Source organism: Haliotis cracherodii, unplaced genomic scaffold, assembly GCF_022045235.1.
Source record: "Haliotis cracherodii isolate W230 unplaced genomic scaffold, xgHalCrac1.p SCAF_11, whole genome shotgun sequence".
NCBI lineage: Eukaryota > Metazoa > Mollusca > Gastropoda > Lepetellida > Haliotidae > Haliotis > Haliotis cracherodii.
The window spans coordinates 40,194,566-40,217,755 of NW_027266266.1; the positions used below are offsets into that span (position 1 = coordinate 40,194,566).

The following is a 23,190-nucleotide window of genomic DNA, read 5'->3' on the forward strand; positions in this document are numbered from 1 at the left end:
TGACACATCCTCTCGGAAATGGAATTTGGTCACTTATACCCCACTTTTAGTTCACTGCTATTGGATACCTTCAGTTCAGTGAAGAAAGAAACAATGTTGTTTAGTATTTTTCAAAATCCCAAATCACCAAAAGGAACCAGTTCACCACTAGACTGATCTGTACAGCAAGTTGCAACCAGAAATATTCAACAGTTATGGAAACGAGCACTACCCTCATTTTCAGTAAAATTCAACTTGTGGTCATGAAAACATAAAAAAGACCCCAGTTTACCACTAGACTGATCTGTATAGCAAACATCATCTAGATATATTCAATGGCTTTGGAGTTCTGCTTCCTCTCACAAAAAACACCCAAACCATTTCAGACTGAGTCCAATTTGTCTGTATAGAAAGTATTCCTAAAAAAATCCAAATAAAGGCACCACTTTAGGACACAATTGATAAACCTGGCATGTTTTGTTAAAAAGAATATTTCATGATTTTCGAACTCTGCTATGAGAATGACATCCACCCCATCTTGTGACCAAGTCCAATTGTTTTCATGGAAATGGAGCAAAATAAAATGTGGCAAATCCTTCAATAGCAAAAGGCACCACCAAGTCTGCCAAGTTTTGTTGAAAGATATTGAAGTTGTGCTCTGGAAACGAAATGGTTACAGAGGGACGGACATACAGATGAGGTGTCAACTATATCCCACCGCATTATATGCTGGGGGATAGTAAAAACACCAGAAATGGAAAACGGATGATCGCTACATTCCCTCGTTTTTCAAACCGATGGGGTCAAAGAGCAACAGTTATTCAATTATTGAGAATATTTGTACTATTTTCATGATTACAAACTACACTAAGACACATTCACATCTTTCCGTGGGTCACAAAACAGGCACATGTTGAAAGCGTCAACAAAGACATGTGGCACAATGTTTCTTCTTACCATTGTCATGCAGAACAAATCACGTAACATACACAAAAGTGTTATATTTGTTGAATTTCAAACTGAGGCAGAAGAGTGCAAGGAAACAGTGTTTTCATTGCCATACATACACAGGCAACAGCCATTAACATGATCAGACTTGAACTATCAATACTTACCTTCCTCATAGTCTCAGGGGAACTCACTCCTATAGGGCCAGCTCGGACTGGAGAGGTGCTGGAACTTCGGAGATGGTTGGTTGGGGAGACTGAGTGCGATCTCCTCTCTCGTTCCATCTCTTGCCGTATTCTCGCCGTCTCTCGCTCGATCTCACGACAAGTCTCATCAACACTGTCCTCCTCGTACACGCTCACAATTCTCTTCTCAGGCCTGAACAAGACAAGAATTCATTTTCATCCATCATTTAATGTTTGACTCAATGACAGGCACACTTATCAACACCTATGTCAACTCCTGGAGTGAGGTCACTGACGACGCTATTGTTTGTTCATTCCTTGCTCTATTGTCGACACCAACGAAGGTATAAACACGTCTTCTCCTAATAACCACGGGGAATAAGTGCTTGTTGATATAAAGCTGATAACTTCCGAACTGATATTGGTGGATGTTAATAGAAAATCACAATATATAAAAGGTATGAACACTGACATTGAACAACCTCCCATATACAGATCTCCTGGAGACAGAGACTCTCATTGCTATTATAAGGGTTTCTATGACTTGAGAGGCTGCAGTCCTCATGTCAAACTCATTGGTTAAACTTGGTATTCCAAAATTGGTTTTGTATACTGTCATAGTGACTGATTTACGACACCCATTGTCTGAAGAACATTTAATTGCAAAGGCTCATTACCCTGGAGCCATGACATCTATATGCCTTGAAACATTTAATTGCTGTTATTTATTAGATGCTAATCCTATTTGTTAATCCCCATTTTTGTGTACATTGACCATCTGCCATCCTGAACAGAATGTGCAAGTATGTCACTTATGATTTACTGTTTACATTTATATTTATTACGTACTAAATGTCAGGTGACCTTGGCTATATAAGCCTTGGTCCAGAGAGGAGGAAAGAAGGAGAAAAAGAGAGGTCTTATCCTTAGCCTAGCTAGGGTTAGGCTGGGTGCTCCGGGGCACCTAGACAACAACAACTACCACTATGTGCTGACCAGGCACATAGTGTCTTTTGTATGTATATATCAACATGTATAAAGTAGAACTGTATATACCGCAAGCCATCGTCTCCAAGTTGTCACTTCCTACAGGAACCATACGTTGGCCCCTTGCATATACGAGTATGCAAATTGTACATTAATCAACGTCGGACCGACACGCGTTGTTAATACACCAAAATAATACAATATTTGTATGTCCTTTATCGCCACACATAGCAATGTTCCAGCCATATGACTGCAGTATGTTAATAATCAAGTCTGGACCAGACAATCCAGAGATGTATCCTAAAAACTGCTACTACAAAATGTTGAAATTGATAAACTAAATGAATTGGTAAAGAAGCGTGATGCATTGCTTCAAAGAAACTGAAATTCATTTCACTGTAAATAAGGCTACATAAAAACAAAAAATGTTTCTTGAACTGACAGTTCCAGTGTTATAATACTATAAATCACTCTATAGTTCATCCCAAATGCATAGTCACAATGAAACCTGTAATGTGGTTACAGACAGACGGACATACTGTTCAAGTTGGAAGTATCACAATGATGGGATCTGACGATCACATGACACTGCATCTCAAGTACATACAATGAGTGAGTGAGTTTGATTATACCTGACTTTTAGTAATATTCCAGCAATATCACAGCAGGGGACACCACAAATGGGCTTCACACATTGTACCCATGTGGGACAGTGAACAAACCCGGCGTGACGAGCAAACCCATTAACTACTAGGCTACCCAACCGCCCCTCAGAGTATATACAATGCAAGGTACTGATTGAGATTGTTCATCAAGCAAGATACTCCATCTTCTATGTCAGCTGTCCATCTTATTCTTTAAGTGTATTACCACAAAATATTGCCTGATTCTTTCATATCACTACAGCAAACCTGTCATTCTAAGAAAGAATTGAGTGGTCCTTAACTTCTTTTGGGATGTCTATATTCCAAGCAAGGAATCTGCATATGTATTCTCCAAGAATAACTAGCAAAATTTAGATTTTACATTTTTTTTCAGTTATATTGCCCTAGTTTTTTATCCACCCACACTCTACACAAGCACTTGTTTAAATCAGACTGCCTCCATGGTTTAGTGGTAGAGTGTCTGCCTGAAGAGCGTAAGGTCGGGGGATTCGATCCCCAGCCAGGTCATACCAAAAGACGTTAATAGTTGGTAGTTGTTGTTATCCTGCTTGGTACTCGGTAATAGGGGGTCAAAAAACAAGGACTGGCTGGTTGGAGTCAGTGTACTGTCTCTGTGTGGGGTATTCATGTTAAACTGGAGCATGGTATCTCAGTGGGCTAGCACTATAAATCCGGCCTTAGTCCAGACGAGTACAAGCAGCCATACACACACACTCAGATACACATTTGTGTGCACGTCACCAAATAAATGCAATAAACTTGGAAGCAACGTTAAACCCCATTTCACTTCACCTCTCCTTGTTTAAACCATAAGTAAGTCTTCTTCATTAAGTACTACACTAAACATAGTGAGATAGTAACTATTTTGCATGTCACACAGACAACAACTAAAACTAATTTCCTGGGGGATTCTTAATCATAGGAATTAAAACAAGTTTGTCTTATCAGTATAACTCCTATCCTGAAGGAGCTGTGGGGTAGCCTTGTGGTTAAAGCATTCACTTGTCATGCCAAAGACAGAGGTTCGATTCCAAACATGGGTACAATGTGTGAAGACCATTTCTGGTGTCCCCTGTCATGATATTGCTGGAATATTGTTAAAAGTGGCATCAAACCATACTCACTCCTACCATAAATATTTGTTAACTATCCCCATCTAATTAATAATTTTCCTGACAAAAATGTCAAAATGATAAGCTCTCACCTCCTACTCCTGCCCAAAACAACATTCTGCAAACATCTGTAGTAACATGCTGAAGAATTTTCTGACATGAAATGTACATGATATCTACACCAGTTTTCCAGGTGAGCAGTCACTGATAAAGAGGTAAAAAGTCAATCAAAGTCTCGTCAATCTCATCAAAGGGGGGCACATACACATGTCAAGGGTGCTGTATACAATGTGGTCACTCACTGGCACAGGCCACCTCCCATGTAAGGCCATGCTATTCACCATGTCGATAACCATAGGCAATAATCCCCCATCTATTCACCTTATCTATTGATATACACACTATCTTATAAACCATACTGGTGATACGAGCCTTAGACCATGCCCATGGTGCTTAGGATCTGGCTATTCTCATGGTAATCTGCCTTTGTCATAGGACAACAAAGAGTGAAACCTATATATCTATTAAGAAAATTGACATTGATGGCATTTGATCAACAACAATGTCTCTACATGATAATGGTCGGTTTATGCAGGCAATTCTTTATGTTCCGAAACCAATCAACTTTCATGCATTAGTGATTCCTGCTCTTGGGATGGTCAAGGTATAAGTTTATTACATGAAAGACTTTGATCCATGGTAGGACTCTGATCTGCAGTAGGACTCTGATCAGCAGTAGGACTCCGATGTGCAGTTGGACTCAGATATTTAGTAGGACTCTGATCCATGGTAAAACTCTGATCTGTAGTAGGATTCCGATCTGTAGGACTCTGATCTGTAGTAGGACTGATCCATGGTAGGTTTCCCATCAGCAGTAGGATCTGTGGTAGGACTTTGATCTCTGGTAGGATCTGTGGTAGGACTTTGATCTGTGGTAGGATCTGTGGTAGGACTTTGATCTGTGGTAGGATCCGTGGTAGGACTCCCATCAGTAGTAGGTCTTCAATCTGTGGTAGGATTCTGATCTGTGGTAGGACTCCGATCTGTGGTAGGACTCCGATCTGTGGTAGGACTGATCCATGGTAAGACTCCCATCAGTAGTAGGACTTCAACCTGTGGTAGGATTCTGATCTGTGGTAGGATTCTGATCTGTGGTAGGACTGATCCATGATAAGACTCTGATCTGTGGTAGGACTCCGATCTGTGGTAGGATCTGTGGTAGGATTCTGATCTGTAGTAGGACTCCGATCTGTGGTAGGACTGATCATTGGTAAGACTCCCATCAGTAGTAGGTCTTCAATCTGTGGTAGGATTCAGATCTGTGGTAGGATTCTGATCTGTTGTAGGACTCTGATCTGTGGTAGTACTCCCATCAGTAGTAGGTCTTCAATCTGTGGTAGGATTCTGATCTGTGGTAGGATTCTGATCTGTTGTAGGACTCCGATCTGTGGTAGTACTCCCATCAGTAGTAGGTCTTCAATCTGTGGTAGGATTCTGATCTGTGGTAGGACTGACCCATGGTAAGACTCTGATCTGTGGTAGGACTCTGATCTATGGTAGGACTCTGATCTGTTGTAGGACTCCGATCTGTGGTTGGACTCCGATCTGTGGTAGGACTCCGATCTGTGGTTGGACTCCGATCTGTGGTAGGACTGATCAATGTCGAACTCATGAATTCCAGACTTGGGCGTATGTCCTTTCTGTGGTACATCTTCAATTTAATATTCACAAATCTCAAGAAAAATTATAAATTTCACTGAATAACCCGCTCCCTCCCCCCCACCCAACAGATTTGCAAGAAGAAATGCAAACAAGGATCCTTTGACTTCCAAATAGCAGACTGACAGGACATTTCTCTAACCGCCCTAACATTAATGATATCTGTATCTCCAAGAAAGCTGATGAATATACAACTGATCCTGTTTCAACGTGCATCTGTCTTCTTCAGTTGTCGTCCTCTGCCGTAATTACAGACATCCAACCTTACGAGGAGTTCAAACAACAAGGAAGCAACCGGTTAACATGACATAAAACTGATTGCTGATATCCTTGACCTCCCAGGGTACTACTCTATGTTGATAAATGCCAAGGTTCCCTTGCCAAAGTTGATTCTGAGTGATGTCACCATCTCTACCACTCCCACATTTGATAGATATTTCTCAACTGTGAGGTGAGGTGAAAATGGGTTTAACTTCGCGTCCGAGATTATTGCACTTGTGAATGCACGTATGTGTGTGTGGCTGCTTGTACTAGTCCGGACTGATGCTCATTTATAGTGCTAGCTCACTGAGATAGCATACCACAGTTTAATATCCTACTCAGACACAGTATACTGACTCCGAGCTGACCAGTCCTTGTTTTAGCCCCTTAACGTCAAGCGCCACACAGGGTAACAACAAGTACCACCTTTTAACCTCTTTGGTAGTACGCGGCTGGGGATTGAACCCCGGTTTTTCCATTCTCCAGGTGGATGTTATATCACTAGACTACAGAGGCGGTCTCTCAGCTGCGAGAATACCCTAAGGGAACGGGTACCTTTCCAGTTGTATTACTTGACTCTGGCACGAAACGAAGTCATAGATGCGAAAAGGGTATTCATCTTTATAGAATGGAGAAATATTTCTCTTTGCTGCAATTATTTTCTCATTATTTCAAGTTTATTTAAAAAACTAAAAAATTCCGTTACTTCGATTGTTTTCTTTTTGCATCGATTGTTTTCTCGTTATTTCAAAAACTCAAAAGTTCGAGTATTTTCTCATTGAATCAATTATTTTCTTGGTACTTCAATTATTTTCTCAAAATTTCGAGAAAACAATTGCAAATATAGTTGCGAATAGGCTATCCATCCTTAAAGAATGTAGATTTAATACCCACAATAATCAAGTACGCAGCTGATATAGTTCAAGCATACATCTTCTTGGTACAAATGGTTCAACTTATTCTCTTCATGTTTATAGTCACAAACACACAAAGTGTATGTATGTCATTTATTTCTCTCTTTGGACAGTATCACAGGTATAATATCACATAGGACGGGATAAGATATATGAAACACTTTTCATCGTATCATGGCATGAAGGTTACCCAATAACACATACTCTTTCACAACAAATGTTCAATAATCACCCAAATGAGCGACTGGAGAATAAAAAAATCTTTCTTGTCTGATCATTTTTTGTAATTAATCAAATTAGTTATCATGGTTGACAAAACCGGGAAGGAAAACCAGTTAAATTGTGATCAAATATATTTTTTTTTATTACAATGCAAAGAGAATCTAATAAAAAACAAGATTCTTTTGAAAAGTACACTGTAATTTTTCGCATGACCACTGACCCTAAATTTGGGAAAAAATACAGTTTGCAAAACTATCAATATAAAAAATTCTTCATATGCAAATTCAAGCTGATTCAATGTGAATATATTCACCACATTAACATTCGCAGATCTATTTAAAATTGAAAAAAACACTTTCTGGAGAGTTACAACAAACACAATTAAATACCAGTTAATCAGAGGCATTTAGGAGATTTGTCATAGGAATGCATGGACTCAGATTTGAATTGTGGAACTGGAACACGTGACAAAAATACTTATATCTCAAAATAGAAACAGACAAGTCACATAGTCAGTGAGGTCATAGTTGCTATGGCAACAGGTAACACAATACATTTACACATTGAAGCACTGACTGGCAGTATCAGCTGTCAAGACTATATCATGAACTGGAAATGACCAATCTCATTTGAATGAGATCTTAGTTCTCGCTATCGCTAAACAAAGATCTGAGGACATCCCCATTACGGGTCACGTCAGAACGACCTTTCATCCGACTAATCAAAGCATCGCTTACCAGATCATGAAAGTGACAGTCGGAATGTGTTTTCTAAACATGCAACCTCGAAAAATGTTAAAATGGGGTATTCCAAACGACAGTTACGGCCCTTACGACTGATTCCGTCACAATTATCGTCTGTCTCTCGCTTCCGTAGGATTAACATTTGACCGGAGGAGGCGTTGCACAGTACGTGGGAAGCACTGCCATACAATCGTAACCATATATTAGACATTCCGGATTGTTCTTTTGTTCAGTTTTCAAAATTTTAATTGAGAACTGTGTCAACATATTATTCAAGCGTAGTCTGAAATGGAAGTCGCCAGGTAGAAACGAGTGCCGTAAAGCTCGAGAAAGCTGCTTTCTCATTGGCTCATATCGACTTCTTATTATTCGTTTCAGTGGTCGGTCAAAGTTCGCGAAAGGTCGTTCTGACGTGACCCGTAATGGGATGTCCTCAGATCTTTGTTTAGCGACAGCGAGAACTTAGATCTGATTTTAATGAGATTCGGAAATGACTGGTAAACATACTAATACAAGAAATGATAATTGTATTGATAAGTCATAAATCCATTTTCATCTTACATTAGCTCTGATTGGGGAGTAAGGATTACTCATGTTGGAATAGCTGACATCAGCATATTTCATAGTCAACTCACCCTGCAGTCACTGAAACAATATCCTATAACTTAAATCACAGTTGACTTATACTGAATGTCCCAAAGAAGGCTCTGTATCAGCACCTCAGCTCTTAGTTCTACATTTGCACATTTGAAAACTAAAGCTTGACCATAATAGTGTGACATACCAGGGACATCCTGGACATCACAGGTCAATAGTTGAAACCAGGTCTGCAACTAGTCAGCTAGAATTTCAACATTGGAACTTACAATTCCCCAATTCATGTTTTGGGGGTTTTTTTAAAAATATTTTTAATTCAATTCAGTAGACATAAATGTAACATAGGTACATGAGGTATATAAGTGTAGCAATTCATAGAACCATAAAACATGATCAGCTATGGGTATGTACATATATTGATTGACTGAGAAATTATAAGTAGGCTGATAATTCCTTCCATTTTCTGTCGAATTTATTGATACTAGTATTTTTCATTGCGATAAAGTTTTCTATTTTACATACATTTTTCAATATTTTTATGAAGAAAGGAAAGCATAATGGAGTTTTTTTTAATGCTTTACTGGTGAATGTATTTCTTTGCAACAAGAATTATATGGTTGAAAAGGTAGTTGTTTTTGTTGTAGCAAAATAACTTATCCAGAATGGTAATATGAATATCATATGCAAGTTTCGAGTTTAGGTACACTTCAATCTTTAACCAAAATTCCTTTACAAAAACGCATTCTACATGTACATGGTATAAGTTTTCAGATTCAGAGACACAAAATGAGCATTCATGTTAACATAGCTCTAACTAATGTGATGGCCTGGCCAAGGTGACTTGGATTTCACTGGGCCATGAGAACGAGGCTGTTATACTAAATTGAACATTATTGCTCAGAGTGCAATGTTAAATACAATGTTAAAAAGTACCTCTGAAATTACGAAATCATAAAAAACTATTTTTTTTAACAAAATAAAATCACTGCAACTGTTTCACAAACTTGACCAGTATATCAAATAATGACCCTGCTCAAAATATGCTTCGAAATATTGTGTTGCGAAACCTAGAATATCAGAAGCATCTGTGGCAATACAATTTAAGCCAGAAACCCTGACAAACACAACTGACTGACTGACTGACTGACATCAGCACACCTTTACATCCATGCTACTCAATAACATAGTGTGACATCATGTCTACCACATCACAGGACTTTGCTTCCATAGCCAAAAACATTTATGGCATCATAAAAGTGGTGATCGATGTTCACGATATCAATCACTAGATTGCCTGGTTCTGACTTGATTAATTACAGACTGCCATCATCCAACTTTATGACAGCGTTCTGTAAATAATCAAGTCTGGACCAGACAATCCAGTGATTGATATCATAAGCATCGATCCACGCATTTGGGATACGATGACATGCATCAACCAAGTCAGGGAGCCTCACCAACCGATCCCGTTAGCTGCATAGTCGCCTGTTACAGCAAGCATGGGTTGCTGACCTATTCTATCCCGGGTCTTCATGGGTCTCATTTCCCTAAGGGAGAATCTTCAGAATAATACTTACAAGGTATATGCTAGGGAATTTTATTGTAGAGACAGTTCGGCAATATGGTGAAAATTATAGCTTGAGTATATAAAAGCAATCATATGCGGAAAAATAATCATTTTCATTAATCCCTGAATTTGACCATTGAACCTACTAAATACATCAGCCTCAACCGAGGTCTCATCACTTCTCACGACCATTTTACGAAAGATTTCACATTAATTTCCTCACTTTGTTATTGTAGAATGGAGATAAACATACTGTTTTCAATTTAGAGGTTTCAAACATAGATTTGAAACCTGTATATTTCCCTAGGTATTAAATTTATTTTTGAAGCCTCTAAATAGAAAATACATTAAGTTTATCTCCTATATAGACACACGCCATTACAACACAGAATTTCGGGGCTATGCATTCATGACTGATGGTGACACATTGTGTACACAGACATATAAAGTATTCATGATGGTGGTAGGTGTGTTATTTGGGTAACACTACGTAGACCTTGGGCTTGTTGACTCGTGTCTTGGTAATAAGCTCATGGATAAAACTGATTTATTCATTGCAAGAAACTATAATTTTATATTTTGAAGTTTACACAAAATACTGCTTTACCATTGGACATGAGGTCGGTCACATGACTGCAAAATTGACGTTTATAAGTGTATAAACGACACAATTTGACATTCATGCGTTTTTCACAAGACCTTGTTCTTGAAATGACATAAACACTGACGGACAACTTCCTCATTCCTGGGTGAAGCCCTGGGATTTCCCGAGCACTAATACACACAGAAGCGTTCTTTCAGATCATTTTGACCCTTTAATCTTGAACTCAGCGTTTTAGTCTACATTGAGTAAGTTAACAGAGAGTTTGACTGCATGATTGTTCATGAAAATCCTCATTACAACTCATGCTAGTCAACAAAACAAAGAAATGCACATCCAAAGTATCGTAGTATCGACTTGATCTGTGTCTAGAGTACAGTGACGGTCTACAGAAATCTATGAATTTACATAAGTGTCTGTTGGACCATATCTTTACAATCACCTTTCAAGGACCGGACAATTGATCAATGATGACTAAAACATGTAAGTGCCACAGGTTCATTTACAATTTCCAAAATTTCTCCCGTCATGTATATCGTGTCGGCTATTTTGACTTCTTGTCCTTGTTTCTTTGTTTTTTAACGCCGCACTCAGCAATATTCCAGCTATATGACTGCAGTCTGTAAATAATAGAGTCTGGACCAGACAATCCAGTGATTGATATCATGAGCATCTATCCACACAATTGGGAAATGATGACATGCATCAACCAAGTCAGGGAGCCTGACCACTCGATCCCGTTAGTCGTCTCTTACGACAAGCAGAGTCGCCTTATACGGCAAGTATGGGTTGCTGAAGACTATTCCACCCCAGATCTTCACAGGTCTTGATGTAAATCTTATATGATGTGCCGTCATTGTGACTTACTAATGTAGTTCGTAACAGATCTTCCTCATCCAATGACATCATTTGAATACTATTGTTGTAAGGAACAACAAAAGTTGTTCCTGTAGAGCATAATAATCGTACATACGCTCATGGCACCTCTCGTTTTGAGGAAATATTTTATTTCGCGATACAGCAGGTTCCTGTATGGCTGTCAGTGTAAACATGAAGTCACACGTACTAAATTTAATTGTGTATGGATCTAGGTCTACATCATTTGATGTAGAAATAGTGATATAAAAAATTATAAGAATTGACTTTGACTTTGTGCGAGTTCATTGGAGCATGCACCTTCAAAGAGTGAGGGACAAACATTGTGTGAACGTCGTCCGACGCAAGCTCCGACATTCATACAGTCTGGCCCTCACTCTATGAAGGATCATACTCCAATGAACTCACACAAAGTGAAGGTCAATTCTTAAAAAACTTTCAAAGAAATGGAAGAAGTGACACATTGAGTGTAGACAAGAAAATAATTTAATCTATGACTTACTTTTCAGAGATTTAAATAGTTGATCATAGGGGAGACCAAGGCTAGATGGAAAATGTTTCCCAAAAACCTTTCTCACAGGAAGTGTGGCATGTACCGAATGTCAAAATGCATTAAAAGATCTGATTGGTTTTTAACCTTCAACCAGCGTTTCATATATACACCAGTGTATACACTATAATATAATTAACAAATTTATATTTTTTTATATAATTTTATTGCTTTGTTGATATAAAGAACATTTTGTAACACCAAAAAGAATTACATCTGGTTAACATGAAACAAAAAATATATACTTTGCTGTTCAGAAAAATAGATAAACAGATAATATGAATTATGTTGTCCTCTTTATAATCAATTCATTGCCATACCAGTCGTTTCTTAAATTGAAAGAGAAAATATAGTTTCAATAACTCAACTGTAAGGTGGGGTCATCTCTTCAACACCACATTGTGGGCAAATTTCAAAACTGGGAAGTATTAATGACTTAATTATCAAATCAAATTCATTCTTGCATTCAAGACAAAGGGCTATGAAAGGCTATGGTTGATCCTTAGAATTTCGACTGCCAACTTCATTTCCAAAAAAACCCTCACTAACTCTTATGAAGTGAGTGAGTGAGTATGTATTGATGCAATATTACAGCAATATTACAGCAATATCATGCTGGGGGACACCAGAATTGGGCTTCACACATTGTACCCATGTCAGGAATCAAACCCGGGTCTTCGGCGTGACAAGCAAACGCTTTAACCACTAGGCTACCCCACCGCCCGAGTCTTATGAAGCATCCTGTGGTTAGCAGCTAACATTACTTGGCTGAAACATGGCTAGGGCCAACAGAGCCATTCAAAACAATAAAATAAAATAAAATAAAATGAGGAAACAAGCTTCCTGCCGTTCTTTGAAAATATCAGCCCAAATTCTTATAATCATTTCATTGTGACTGGCCTAATATCAAAACCATTACAGGAATGTAGGGTAACATATTACAAAGAGTTGACAATGTTAGTGTTTCCAACATGGCAGGTTATTTAATAATAAGAAATATACACTGTTGTTTCTACTGGCTTCCTTTTATGAACACCACAAATGAAATTAAAGCAATTCATATCTACAAAATAGAACCTAATGTCAGCTATATTCAAACTTGCTGGCAAGCTTCATGATATATGTATTAACTGGTCTCTTTGGAGAGGACACACATGATTGGTGGCGACTTGGGGTGATGTCTCTAGGCTCAAACTTGGACCTAATGTCAGACACAGCAGATTCAGGCCTCCTTTTCTCGAGACCATTACTGAGGGCCTTTCCACTCCTTGGACCAAGCCTCACCTCTTTCTCTTCCTTCTCATTCTGTCTGGCCTGCCAGGTAAGTCTATCAAACTCTGTTAGTGGTGGTCCAGTCACCCTGGACTTGTGTGGTCTATCAGAGTCTGCCAGTAGTGGTCCAGCCACCCTGGACTTGAGTAGTCTATCAGAGTCTGCCAGTAGTGGTCCAGTCACCCTGGCCATGTGTGGTCTATCAGAGTCTGTTAGTGGTGGTCCAGTCACCCTGGACTTGTGTAGTCTATTAGAGTCTGTCAGTGGTGGTCCAGCCACCCGGGTCGTGTGTGGTCTATCAGAGTCTGTTAGTGGTGGTCCAGTCACCCTGGACTTGTGTAGTCTATCAGAGTCTGTTAGTGTTGGTCCAGACACCAGGGACTTGTGTGGTCTATCAGAGTCTGTCAGTGGTGGTCCAGCCACCAGGGACTTGTGTAGTCTATCAGAGTCTGCCAGTAGTCGCCTAGCCACCCTGGACTTGTGTGGTCTATTAGAGTCTGTCAGTGGTGGTCCAGCCACCAGGGACGTGTGTAGTCTATCAGAGTCTGCCAGTAGTCGCCTAGCCACCCTGGACTTGTGTGGTCTATTAGAGTCTGTCAGTGGTGGTCCAGCCACCCTGGACTTGTGTGGTCTATCAGAGTCAGCCAGTGGTGGTCCAGTCACCAGGGACTTATGTGGTCTATCAGAGTCTGTTAGTGGTGGTCCAGCCACCAGGGACTTGTGTTGTCTATCATAGTCTGTTAGTGGTGGTCCAGCCACCAGGGACTTCTGTAGTCTATCAGAGTCTGCCAGTAGTGGTCCAGCCACCAGGGACTTGTGTAGTCTATTAGAGTCAGCCAGACGTGGTTTAGCCACCAGGGACTTGTGTGGTCTATCAGAGTCTGCCAGTGGTGGTCCAGTCACCAGGGACTTGTGTTGTCTATTAGAGTCAGCCAGTGGTGGTCCAGCCACCAGGGACTTGTGTGGTCTATCAGAGTCTGTCAGTGGTTGTCCAGCCACCAGGGACTTGTGTGGTCTATCAGAGTCTGTCAGTGGTGGTCCAGTCACCCTGCACTTGTGTGGTCTATCAGAGTCTGTCAGTGGTGGTCCAGCCACCAGGGACTTGTGTGGTCTATCAGAGTCTGTCAGTGGTGGTCCAGCCACCAGGGACTTGTGTGGTCTATCAGAGTCTGTCAGTGGTGGTCTAGCCACCAGGGACTTGTGTAGTCTATCAGAGTCTGTCAGTGGTGGTCCAGTCACCAGGGACTTGTGTGGTCTATTAGAGTCAGCCAGTGGTGGTCCAGTCACCAGGGACTTGTGTAGTCTATTAGAGTCAGCCAGTGGTGGTCCAGCCACCAGGGACTTGTGTTGTCTATCATAGTCTGTTAGTGGTGGTCCAGCCACCAGGGACTTCTGTAGTCTATCAGAGTCTGCCAGTAGTGGTCCAGCCACCAGGGACTTGTGTAGTCTATTAGAGTCAGCCAGACGTGGTTTAGCCACCAGGGACTTGTGTGGTCTATCAGAGTCTGCCAGTGGTGGTCCAGTCACCAGGGACTTGTGTTGTCTATTAGAGTCAGCCAGTGGTGGTCCAGCCACCAGGGACTTGTGTGGTCTATCAGAGTCTGTCAGTGGTTGTCCAGCCACCAGGGACTTGTGTGGTCTATCAGAGTCTGTCAGTGGTGGTCCAGTCACCCTGCACTTGTGTGGTCTATCAGAGTCTGTCAGTGGTGGTCCAGCCACCAGGGACTTGTGTGGTCTATCAGAGTCTGTCAGTGGTGGTCCAGCCACCAGGGACTTGTGTGGTCTATCAGAGTCTGTCAGTGGTGGTCTAGCCACCAGGGACTTGTGTAGTCTATCAGAGTCTGTCAGTGGTGGTCCAGTCACCAGGGACTTGTGTGGTCTATTAGAGTCAGCCAGTGGTGGTCCAGTCACCAGGGACTTGTGTAGTCTATTAGAGTCAGCCAGTGGTGGTCCAGCCACCAGGGACTTGTGTGGTCTATCAGAGTCTGCCAGTAGTGGTCCAGCCACCAGGGACTTGTGTGGTCTATCAGAGTCTGCTGGTGGTGGTTCAGCCACCAGGGACTTGTGTGGTCTATCAGAGTCTGCTGGTGGTGGTTCAGCCACAAGGGACTTGTGTGGTCTATCAGAGTTTGCCGGTGGTGGTTCAGCCACCAAGGACTTGTGTGGTCTATCAGAGTTTGCTGGTGGTGGTTCAGCCACAAGGGACTTGTGTGGTCTGTCAGAGTCTGCCGGTGGTGGTCCAGCCACCAGGGACTTGTGTGGTCTATCAGAGTTTGCTGGTGGTGGTTCAGCCACAAGGGACTTGTGTGGTCTGTCAGAGTCTGCCGGTGGTGGTCCAGCCACAAGGGACTTGTGTGGTCTATCAGAGTTTGCCGGTGGTGGTTCAGCCACAAGGGACTTGTGTGGTCTATCAGAGTCTGCCGGTGGTGGTTCAGCCACAAGGGACTTGTGTGGTCTATCAGAGTTTGCCGGTGGTGGTCCAGCCACCAGGGACTTGTGTGGTCTATCAGAGTCTGCCGGTGGTGGTCCAGCCACCAGGGACTTGTGTGGTCTATCAGAGTCTGCCGGTGGTGGTTCAGCCACCAGGGACTTGTGTGGTCTATCAGAGTTTGCCGGTGGTGGTTCAGCCACAAGGGACTTGTGTGGTCTATCAGAGTTTGCCGGTGGTGGTTCAGCCACAAGGGACTTGTGTGGTCTATCAGAGTTTGCCGGTGGTGGTTCAGCCACAAGGGACTTGTGTGGTCTATTAGAGTCTGCCGGTGGTGGTTCAGCCACAAGGGACTTGTGTGGTCTATCAGAGTTTGCCGGTGGTGGTTCAGCCACAAGGGACTTGTGTGGTCTATTAGAGTCTGCCGGTGGTGGTCCAGCCACCAGGGACTTGTGTGGTCTATCAGAGTCTGCCGGTGGTGGTTCAGCCACAAGGGACTTGTGTAGTCTATCAGAGTTTGCCGGTGGTGGTTCAGCCACAAGGGGATTTTGTTGCCTTTCCTTGTAGCCCTGGTGAAGCCTAAAACCAGGGATTAGGCTCAACTCTTTACACTCAAAATCACCTTCCACAGGCTTTAGCTGAATCTCAATAGATCTCAGTACTCTCCCAAGTCCATCTTCAACACTATGCTGCTTTCCCTCCTCCCTTTCCTGCCTTATACTGTGTATTTCTGTACTTAAACCATTGAAGGAGAGACCATGTGGATTTTCCAAACTGGGATGCCGCACGGAAATATTGTTAGTTTGGGAAAGGCACTGAGATGGAATTCCGTTTGAATTAAAGGCTTCAGATTCACACAGCACATGAGTTGAAGATCTGCCTTGGTAATGTAGAGCCTGCTCTGCATCTTGCGACCTGAGTGAAAGTTTATTGTTCATATTATGAACTGATACATCTTCAGGCTTGTCTGTTTTACAATCCTGGAATTTGCTTTGATTGTCTTCAGCATTAAGGATGTCAACTGCAAGGTTCTCTTTGTCAATGCTAGGAGACATCTGCATACTGGAATAAGAATTTCTATAAGGAGAAGATTCTAGTAAATCTCCTTGTGTCATTTCACTTTTGGAACAACCCTTTTTAAAACTGAACTCTACACTTTTCTGCCTTGTTGTTATCCTGTCAGGACTCATATTATTTGATGTATTCATTTGTGGTCCAGATGAGGAATATAGCCATGCTTCAGTTTGTGCAGGGCCTACCGACTCCGTCATTACCTCATCCTTTGCTGTACTGTTAGTGGTTTCCACTTGATCAGGTGTAGTTGTCCTTAAAGACTCTTGTTCTGTAACTAATGATTTAGTGCTGGAGGAACAGGAAGAAGTTTCAACAGAATTGCCATCCCGAGATGATGAAGGGGTGATTGGTGAAAAGCTGTTGGTGGATGATGTTGATTTTGAATTCAATGATGTCACAAGTCGCATCTTTATTTTTGAAGTCATTAAGACTTTATTAGAGCTTGGAGCTGTACAGATATTGCCATGTTTAACAGAAGAAATACCTTTCTGTCTAGGGAAGACAGTCCTTCTCAAAGAACTGCTTGTAAGCATGGTCTGGGGATTTGTAGAGATAGCAGAAACAATAGGTATGAATGAATTGTCTTCATTCAACTGAAAACCTCCAGGTGCTGCCATACATACCTTACTCACCATCTGACTGTCACTGTTGGCAGCATTCACACTAACTGTTGGACTGAACATAAATGTTTTAGAGGAGATATATCTGGCCTCTTTCTTCTGATCAGAATACATATGTGTATGTTCCTGTTCAGATGTGGCCTGATAGATTTGCAACACATCTTGTTCTGGGGGAGAGTCCTCCATTTCTGCCTGTTCCATACTGTGTTCTATAGAGTCATTAGACAGTGTTCCGTAAACTCCACTTTCAGACCGAAACTCATTGAACGAGCTTGAAATGGGTTTAGCTGCATTACAAGTATTGTCTTGAATTTCACTCAGTCCTGACCCATAACCAGCTTCCCCATCTGAAGATTCACAGGGAGATGTAATTCTTTCTGCTTTCTGAGAAATAAAAGCCTTCCGTGCCAACTGTGCAAAGCCTTGTTCCATACTATTCTCACCAGTCCCATCAGTCAGGGACCGGCTGCCTGGTGGCAGAAACTTGGGCAAGTTGCTGCCATTCCATGTACAGCTCTTTGTGATGTCTGGATGTCTGCTCCCTCTAAGGGCTCTACAGCCATCACCACTCTCCGACTCAGAATGATCAGACTCATATATTGTTGTCATTTGTTTCACTTGAGATAAACCCAAATGTGATCCAGAACTACTTTTCCAATAAGTATTTTGCTTGTTATAATTTTTCTCAACTGTTGGTGGACGACGTTCAGACACATTCTCTGAAAGATTCTGAGTGTACGTATTGATAAAGAATTGAGAAAGAAATTTCTTTTTTGCATCAGCTCTCTGGACAGTCATTGCTTTCCTTCCTCTTCCATTTTCACAGTCATTGCTCCCTGATAATACTTCCCCTTGACATAACCCACTATTCTGAGATAAACTGCTATCTGAGTCATTTCTATCGACATCTTTAACATCTTTTGGTATATTACTACTTTCCAAAGATACCTGTTCAAATCTGTTATTGGATCCAAAATCATTTTCCCCCAGTGCAACATTTAACTCTGTTTCTCCAATTCCATCAAGACCAAATACCCCAAACTGTGCTTCACATTGTTTCTTTTTATGTAAGAATTCTTGATTCTTTACAATTGTACATGAATCAATACATCTATCAATTAGTTCCATCTCCATTTCTCCATGCTTGATGTGAACTGTTTCTTTTGAATCCATAACAATCTTGGGGAGAATTCCATCACTATCTGCTTCACTTGCAGAAACAAAACCACTGATATCATCCATCTCCCAGTCAGACTGCACTGACATAGAGGACGAAATCGCTGAAGAACCAACATCATCATCCTCATCAACACTCAAGCTTAAGGAATCACTTGAGCTTCTTAAATATGGTTCACAATTCTTCTTATCAGTGTTAATCTTTTGGAGAGTTTTCAAGGTTGTAGAAAAAGGGCTCTCAACACCTCCATTGTTGTTCTTGTGTGTTATAGTTTGACCCGAGTCTATGTCGCCTACTTCAGACTCATTACACATGGATAATAATGCTCTGTGTGGCTTTGGCATACTGATAACTGTATTTTGGGTTCCCCAACTTTCGTTACTGAGGGTAGACGACAGTAAAGAATGCCTTCTTTCACTATCAGGAAATGACGTATCTGAAGCTAACCTCAGCTGTGAACACTTCTCTTCAGCTCCTGTTAAGAAATCATTAGCAAAAATATCAAGTTTAGTCATAGGAGATCCATCTTCATTGAGCATTAGTTCCTTTTGATCGTTACACTGTGAGCCTGTCTTTCCATCAGTGGAATCTGAAGTGAACTCTGATTCTACAGGAACCTCTGGATAAACTGTAGGTTTATTCGCTTCATCCGCCCAATCCTTTCTCTCACTGATATCAGTCTCAAGATTAATACTAATCTCTTCTGATTGTGATTGAGCTCGAAAGTTTGAGATTACCCAGTCATCAGTAATGCTGTGTCTCCTGTCTCTAGGAGGAACTAGGATATGATCTAATGCCATCAAAGAAGGAGAAGTGGTTACTGTTTTGTCAGCATCATGTTTCAGTCCACATTTGTTTTGACAAATCATAGTGCTGGCAAGAACTTTCTGATGTAACCACTGACAATCTTCATCATCATCTTCCATAGTGTCAATAGTAGTCTGAACAGAACACGACACCGTTTGTGTTGATATTTGTGAAGATTTGTCTGAAAGACTCTTTGAAAACAGTTGTTCCGGATCAGTCTGAGTATACTGTTCTGCTTGTGTGACTTGGAGATGTACACTATGAACATCCTGACAGTCTTCTTCATCCAGGGCCTGAAACATTCCAGCCTCCATCTCACACTGAACACTTCTATCCTGAGCAACGTAGTAATCAGTCGTCCCATCAAACCACTCCTGCAGAACTTGGACCGAAGGGAATGTTACAATGGGTGACAATCTTCCATCATCAACTTGAACAAAACTACACTGGCTTGCACTAGCTTCACTCCTCTCTTTGGTAATGTCCTTCAGTGCTGGGTTTGGAAATGAGCAACTCTGATGACCAATTACCTTTCCTTCCAATATAACCTTTCTCACCTTGCAGTCATCAGGTCCTGATTCACATTTGCAACGATCACTATCAAAACTTCCCTTGTTGCTTGCCAGGCTGTCACTTTCCTTTGAGACTGATGTACTTTCATCTGTATCCAGGCTATCCATCTGGTTATCAAGTCGTCCTACCTCAATAACAGTCACAGGGGACAGTATTGGTGATGTGGAGGAAGACCCGGAAAGAGGGATGTGCAGGTTGTCAACACTGAGGAAAGATGTACTGTTGCACACACTGTCTGTTACATTACCATCCACATCCTCCAACACAATAGACACCATTGCTGGTTCAAGGGGCCCTGCTCCATTATTCTTGTTTTGCTGGTACTGCATGATATCTGCTACTTCTAGGCTGTCTGTAGAAGGAAGGGTTTCGTGACTGATGTGTTCATGTGCAACTTTCTTTTCCTTCTGATCTACTTCTGACTTTGTTGAAATCGATATACTAGGCATACACTTGTTGTCATCTTGTTTACCTGCTTCAGGGATTTCAGAAATACTTTTTGAAAAGTTAATCAAGGCTGCAGAATTTGATGAGTCACTGTCTGAATCGATGTTGTTATCCTGACTTGATCCCCCCGACTTAACAGACATCATCTCCTCTTTCAGGAATGCTTTGAATTGTGAAAACTGGTCAATGCTTGTTCTTCTAGACCTACTTTCATCCTCTTCGTTCAATGTTTCAAGAAAAAGTGGCAAAGACTTTTGTCTTGTATTTGCCCACTGTCGCCTCCTCTTGGAGCTTCCAAACTCTCCACTGGCACCAAATCGTTTTTGTTCTTTGCAATGCGTTTTCGTGGAAATGTCAAGGCCTTCAGGATACTGGTAGGAGCTAACTGTTGCTGATCGTTGTAAAGACTTTCCTGGGAGGCAGTTCATTGGAAAATGCTCTGGATACAAACAGACCTGGTTCGGAGTTGTCCTTCCTGATGTGCCCATGCTAGGTAGAGAATTTTCATCAACACTTTCCTGGCAATCACTGAACTGTTGACTCTGACCCCATTCTTTCTGTGCTTTGGCCATCTTCTGGTACCAATCCTTGAGGAACCTTTCTGGCAGTAAACAATCTGAGCCACTGAACCCAAGATTGATCAGGATGCGTTCTGCATTAACTGGCAGGAAAGGGTTAAAAGGAGGATAGTAATCTAGGGGTTGGGCAGGAGGGAAGGAGGGAGGATTGTCTTCACTGGTGCAGTGCTGTCTCTGGTTATGGTTGGAATCAGTGAAATTTGACGTGTTTCGTCTTTGGAACACATCTCGCTTGTTAGATTCTTGCCAGGAGGAGACATCTGTGCTTAATGAAGAAGTGGATATGCTGAAGCTTCGGTTACTTTTTCCACTGGAATCACCATTCAGATGAGGTCTAAATTTTACACTTTGACTGACAGGATACATTTCTTTCAATGAGCTTATCTCAGCTATTTCTTGAAAATCTGGTTTATGGGCGAATTTCATTTTAGGAAAAGGAATATCATCTTCCTCTTCATCTGGGATGATTAAAACCTTCTGGCGTGCTTTCTTATGGGCTGTAACTCTTAAATCTAGTAAACCTGAAGAGGCTGAGCGTGTTTTAATGGCACCAACATTTCTAAACTTCATAGAATCACTTGATGTTTCACCAACATTCCATTCCAAAACACGCTGGAAAATTCTATCCATATAATTATTATCAGACAACTGATGTGGTGAGTCAAATCTGTCAAAATCATCAACAAGAGATCCTACAGAACTAGCTGCTCTTGACCTGTTCTCAGAACTAGAACAATCTCTGTCTGCCAAATGCCCACTGGATGTCCCAGTAGAGTTGCTGGTGATGGAGCTCTGTCTGGTGAACGAGTTAGTCACAGCTGAAGACAGGGATAGCCTCTTCTCATTGACAGACTCTGCAGATGAGGAAGACTTGGACAGGCATAAGGACTCCACCTCTTCGAAGGTTGAAGAAGAGGAATCAGGTCTTGTGCAGAACGTCTTTCCCCTCCAGAAAGCATCATCCCAAGAGAATAGTCCACCATTCTTTGGTTTTGATGAGTGACCATCATTCACCAAGGCACTGAAACACAGGACAAATAGTTATTTTAGCTTTTCATGAATCTTCTGATCTTAATCCAAACAGTGAAACAGGCCTACTTGACCTATAAAGCCCTACCTAGGGGTAGCCAAGTTATTAAAGTGTTCTCTCATGCCCAGGTTTCTATGCTCTTATGTATACAATATGTTAAGACAATTTCTGGTTCTTCCATCGTAGTATTGCTGGAATAATGCTTAAAAGCGGAGCAAAACCCAACTCACTCACACTCAGGTAAATGAGAAAAAGAAGGAAAGAAGACAGAAGGAAAGATGGAAATTGATAGAATGAATGTCAGGGAAAGAAGATTTCACAGGAAAGGAAGGAAAGGATGAAGAGAAAGTAGAGTGACGGTAAAAGAGAGTTGTTTGTCAGTCAAAACAGAACAAATGAGAGACAAAGAAGGAAATATAACAGAAAGAAGGAAATATAACAGAAAGGAGATATAACGGAAAAAGAAGGAGATATAACGGAAAGAAGGAAATATAATGGAGAAAGAAGGAAATATAATTGAGAAAGATATATATATAATGGAGAAAGAAGGAAATATAATGGAGAAAGATATATATATAACAGAGAAAGAAGGAAATATAATGGAGAAAGAAGGAAATATAATGGAGAAAGATATATATATATTATGGAGAAAGAAGGAAATATAATGGAGAAAGAAGGAAATATAATGGAGAAAGAAGGAACATAAAATGGAGAAAGAAGGAAATATAATGGAGCTGGAAGGAACCTAATGGAGAAAGAATAAATAGTACAGAAAAGGAAATATAATGGAGAAAGAATGACTGAGAAAGTATATATGACTGATAAAGAAGGAAATTTGACAAAGAAAGCAAGATCAAAAGTGATAGAAAAGGAAGAAAGGAGAATTTTGTTTGTGTGTCAAAAGAGTTACTTTAGTCAAACAAGCAAATAATTAGACCATAAACACTTACAAAATCACTCTAAGCAGTTAACTATTGAACAACATATCATTGGACCAGTTTGTGCATGGTCATATGTTAAGACAGGAATCTGGCAAACAACAAAGACAATTTTGTGAAGGTAACATGTTCATTACATGTGTTCATCATGTGTTACATATATGTTCATGAGTTCATCATATATGTCCGTGTTCCCTCATATAAAACAAAGTTATCTCAATTCTTACATATTGAATATTGTTATGTGTTACCATACCACTACATTTGTGAAATGGAAAATTGACCATTTTGGACATTCTGAACAAACATCGGAATCAGCA

General features: G+C 41.0%; 2 protein-coding genes across 2 annotated transcripts in view; both read right to left on the reverse strand.

The window, feature by feature from the left end:
- The window catches only part of LOC139455785 (trichohyalin-like), a 138,850-nt gene that overhangs the window by 62,008 nt on the left and 53,652 nt on the right, over positions 1-23,190 (reverse strand). Inside the window, exon 11 of the mRNA XM_071237331.1 lies at positions 1,095-1,305. Within this exon, the coding sequence (XP_071093432.1) occupies positions 1,095-1,305 (211 nt within the window). The remainder of the gene's footprint in view (positions 1-1,094; positions 1,306-23,190) is intronic.
- Positions 13,010-21,532, reverse strand: LOC139455784 (serine-rich adhesin for platelets-like). The gene has a single exon (XM_071237330.1). It carries the CDS (start codon positions 21,530-21,532, stop codon positions 13,010-13,012), a length of 8,523 nt encoding a protein of 2,840 aa, XP_071093431.1.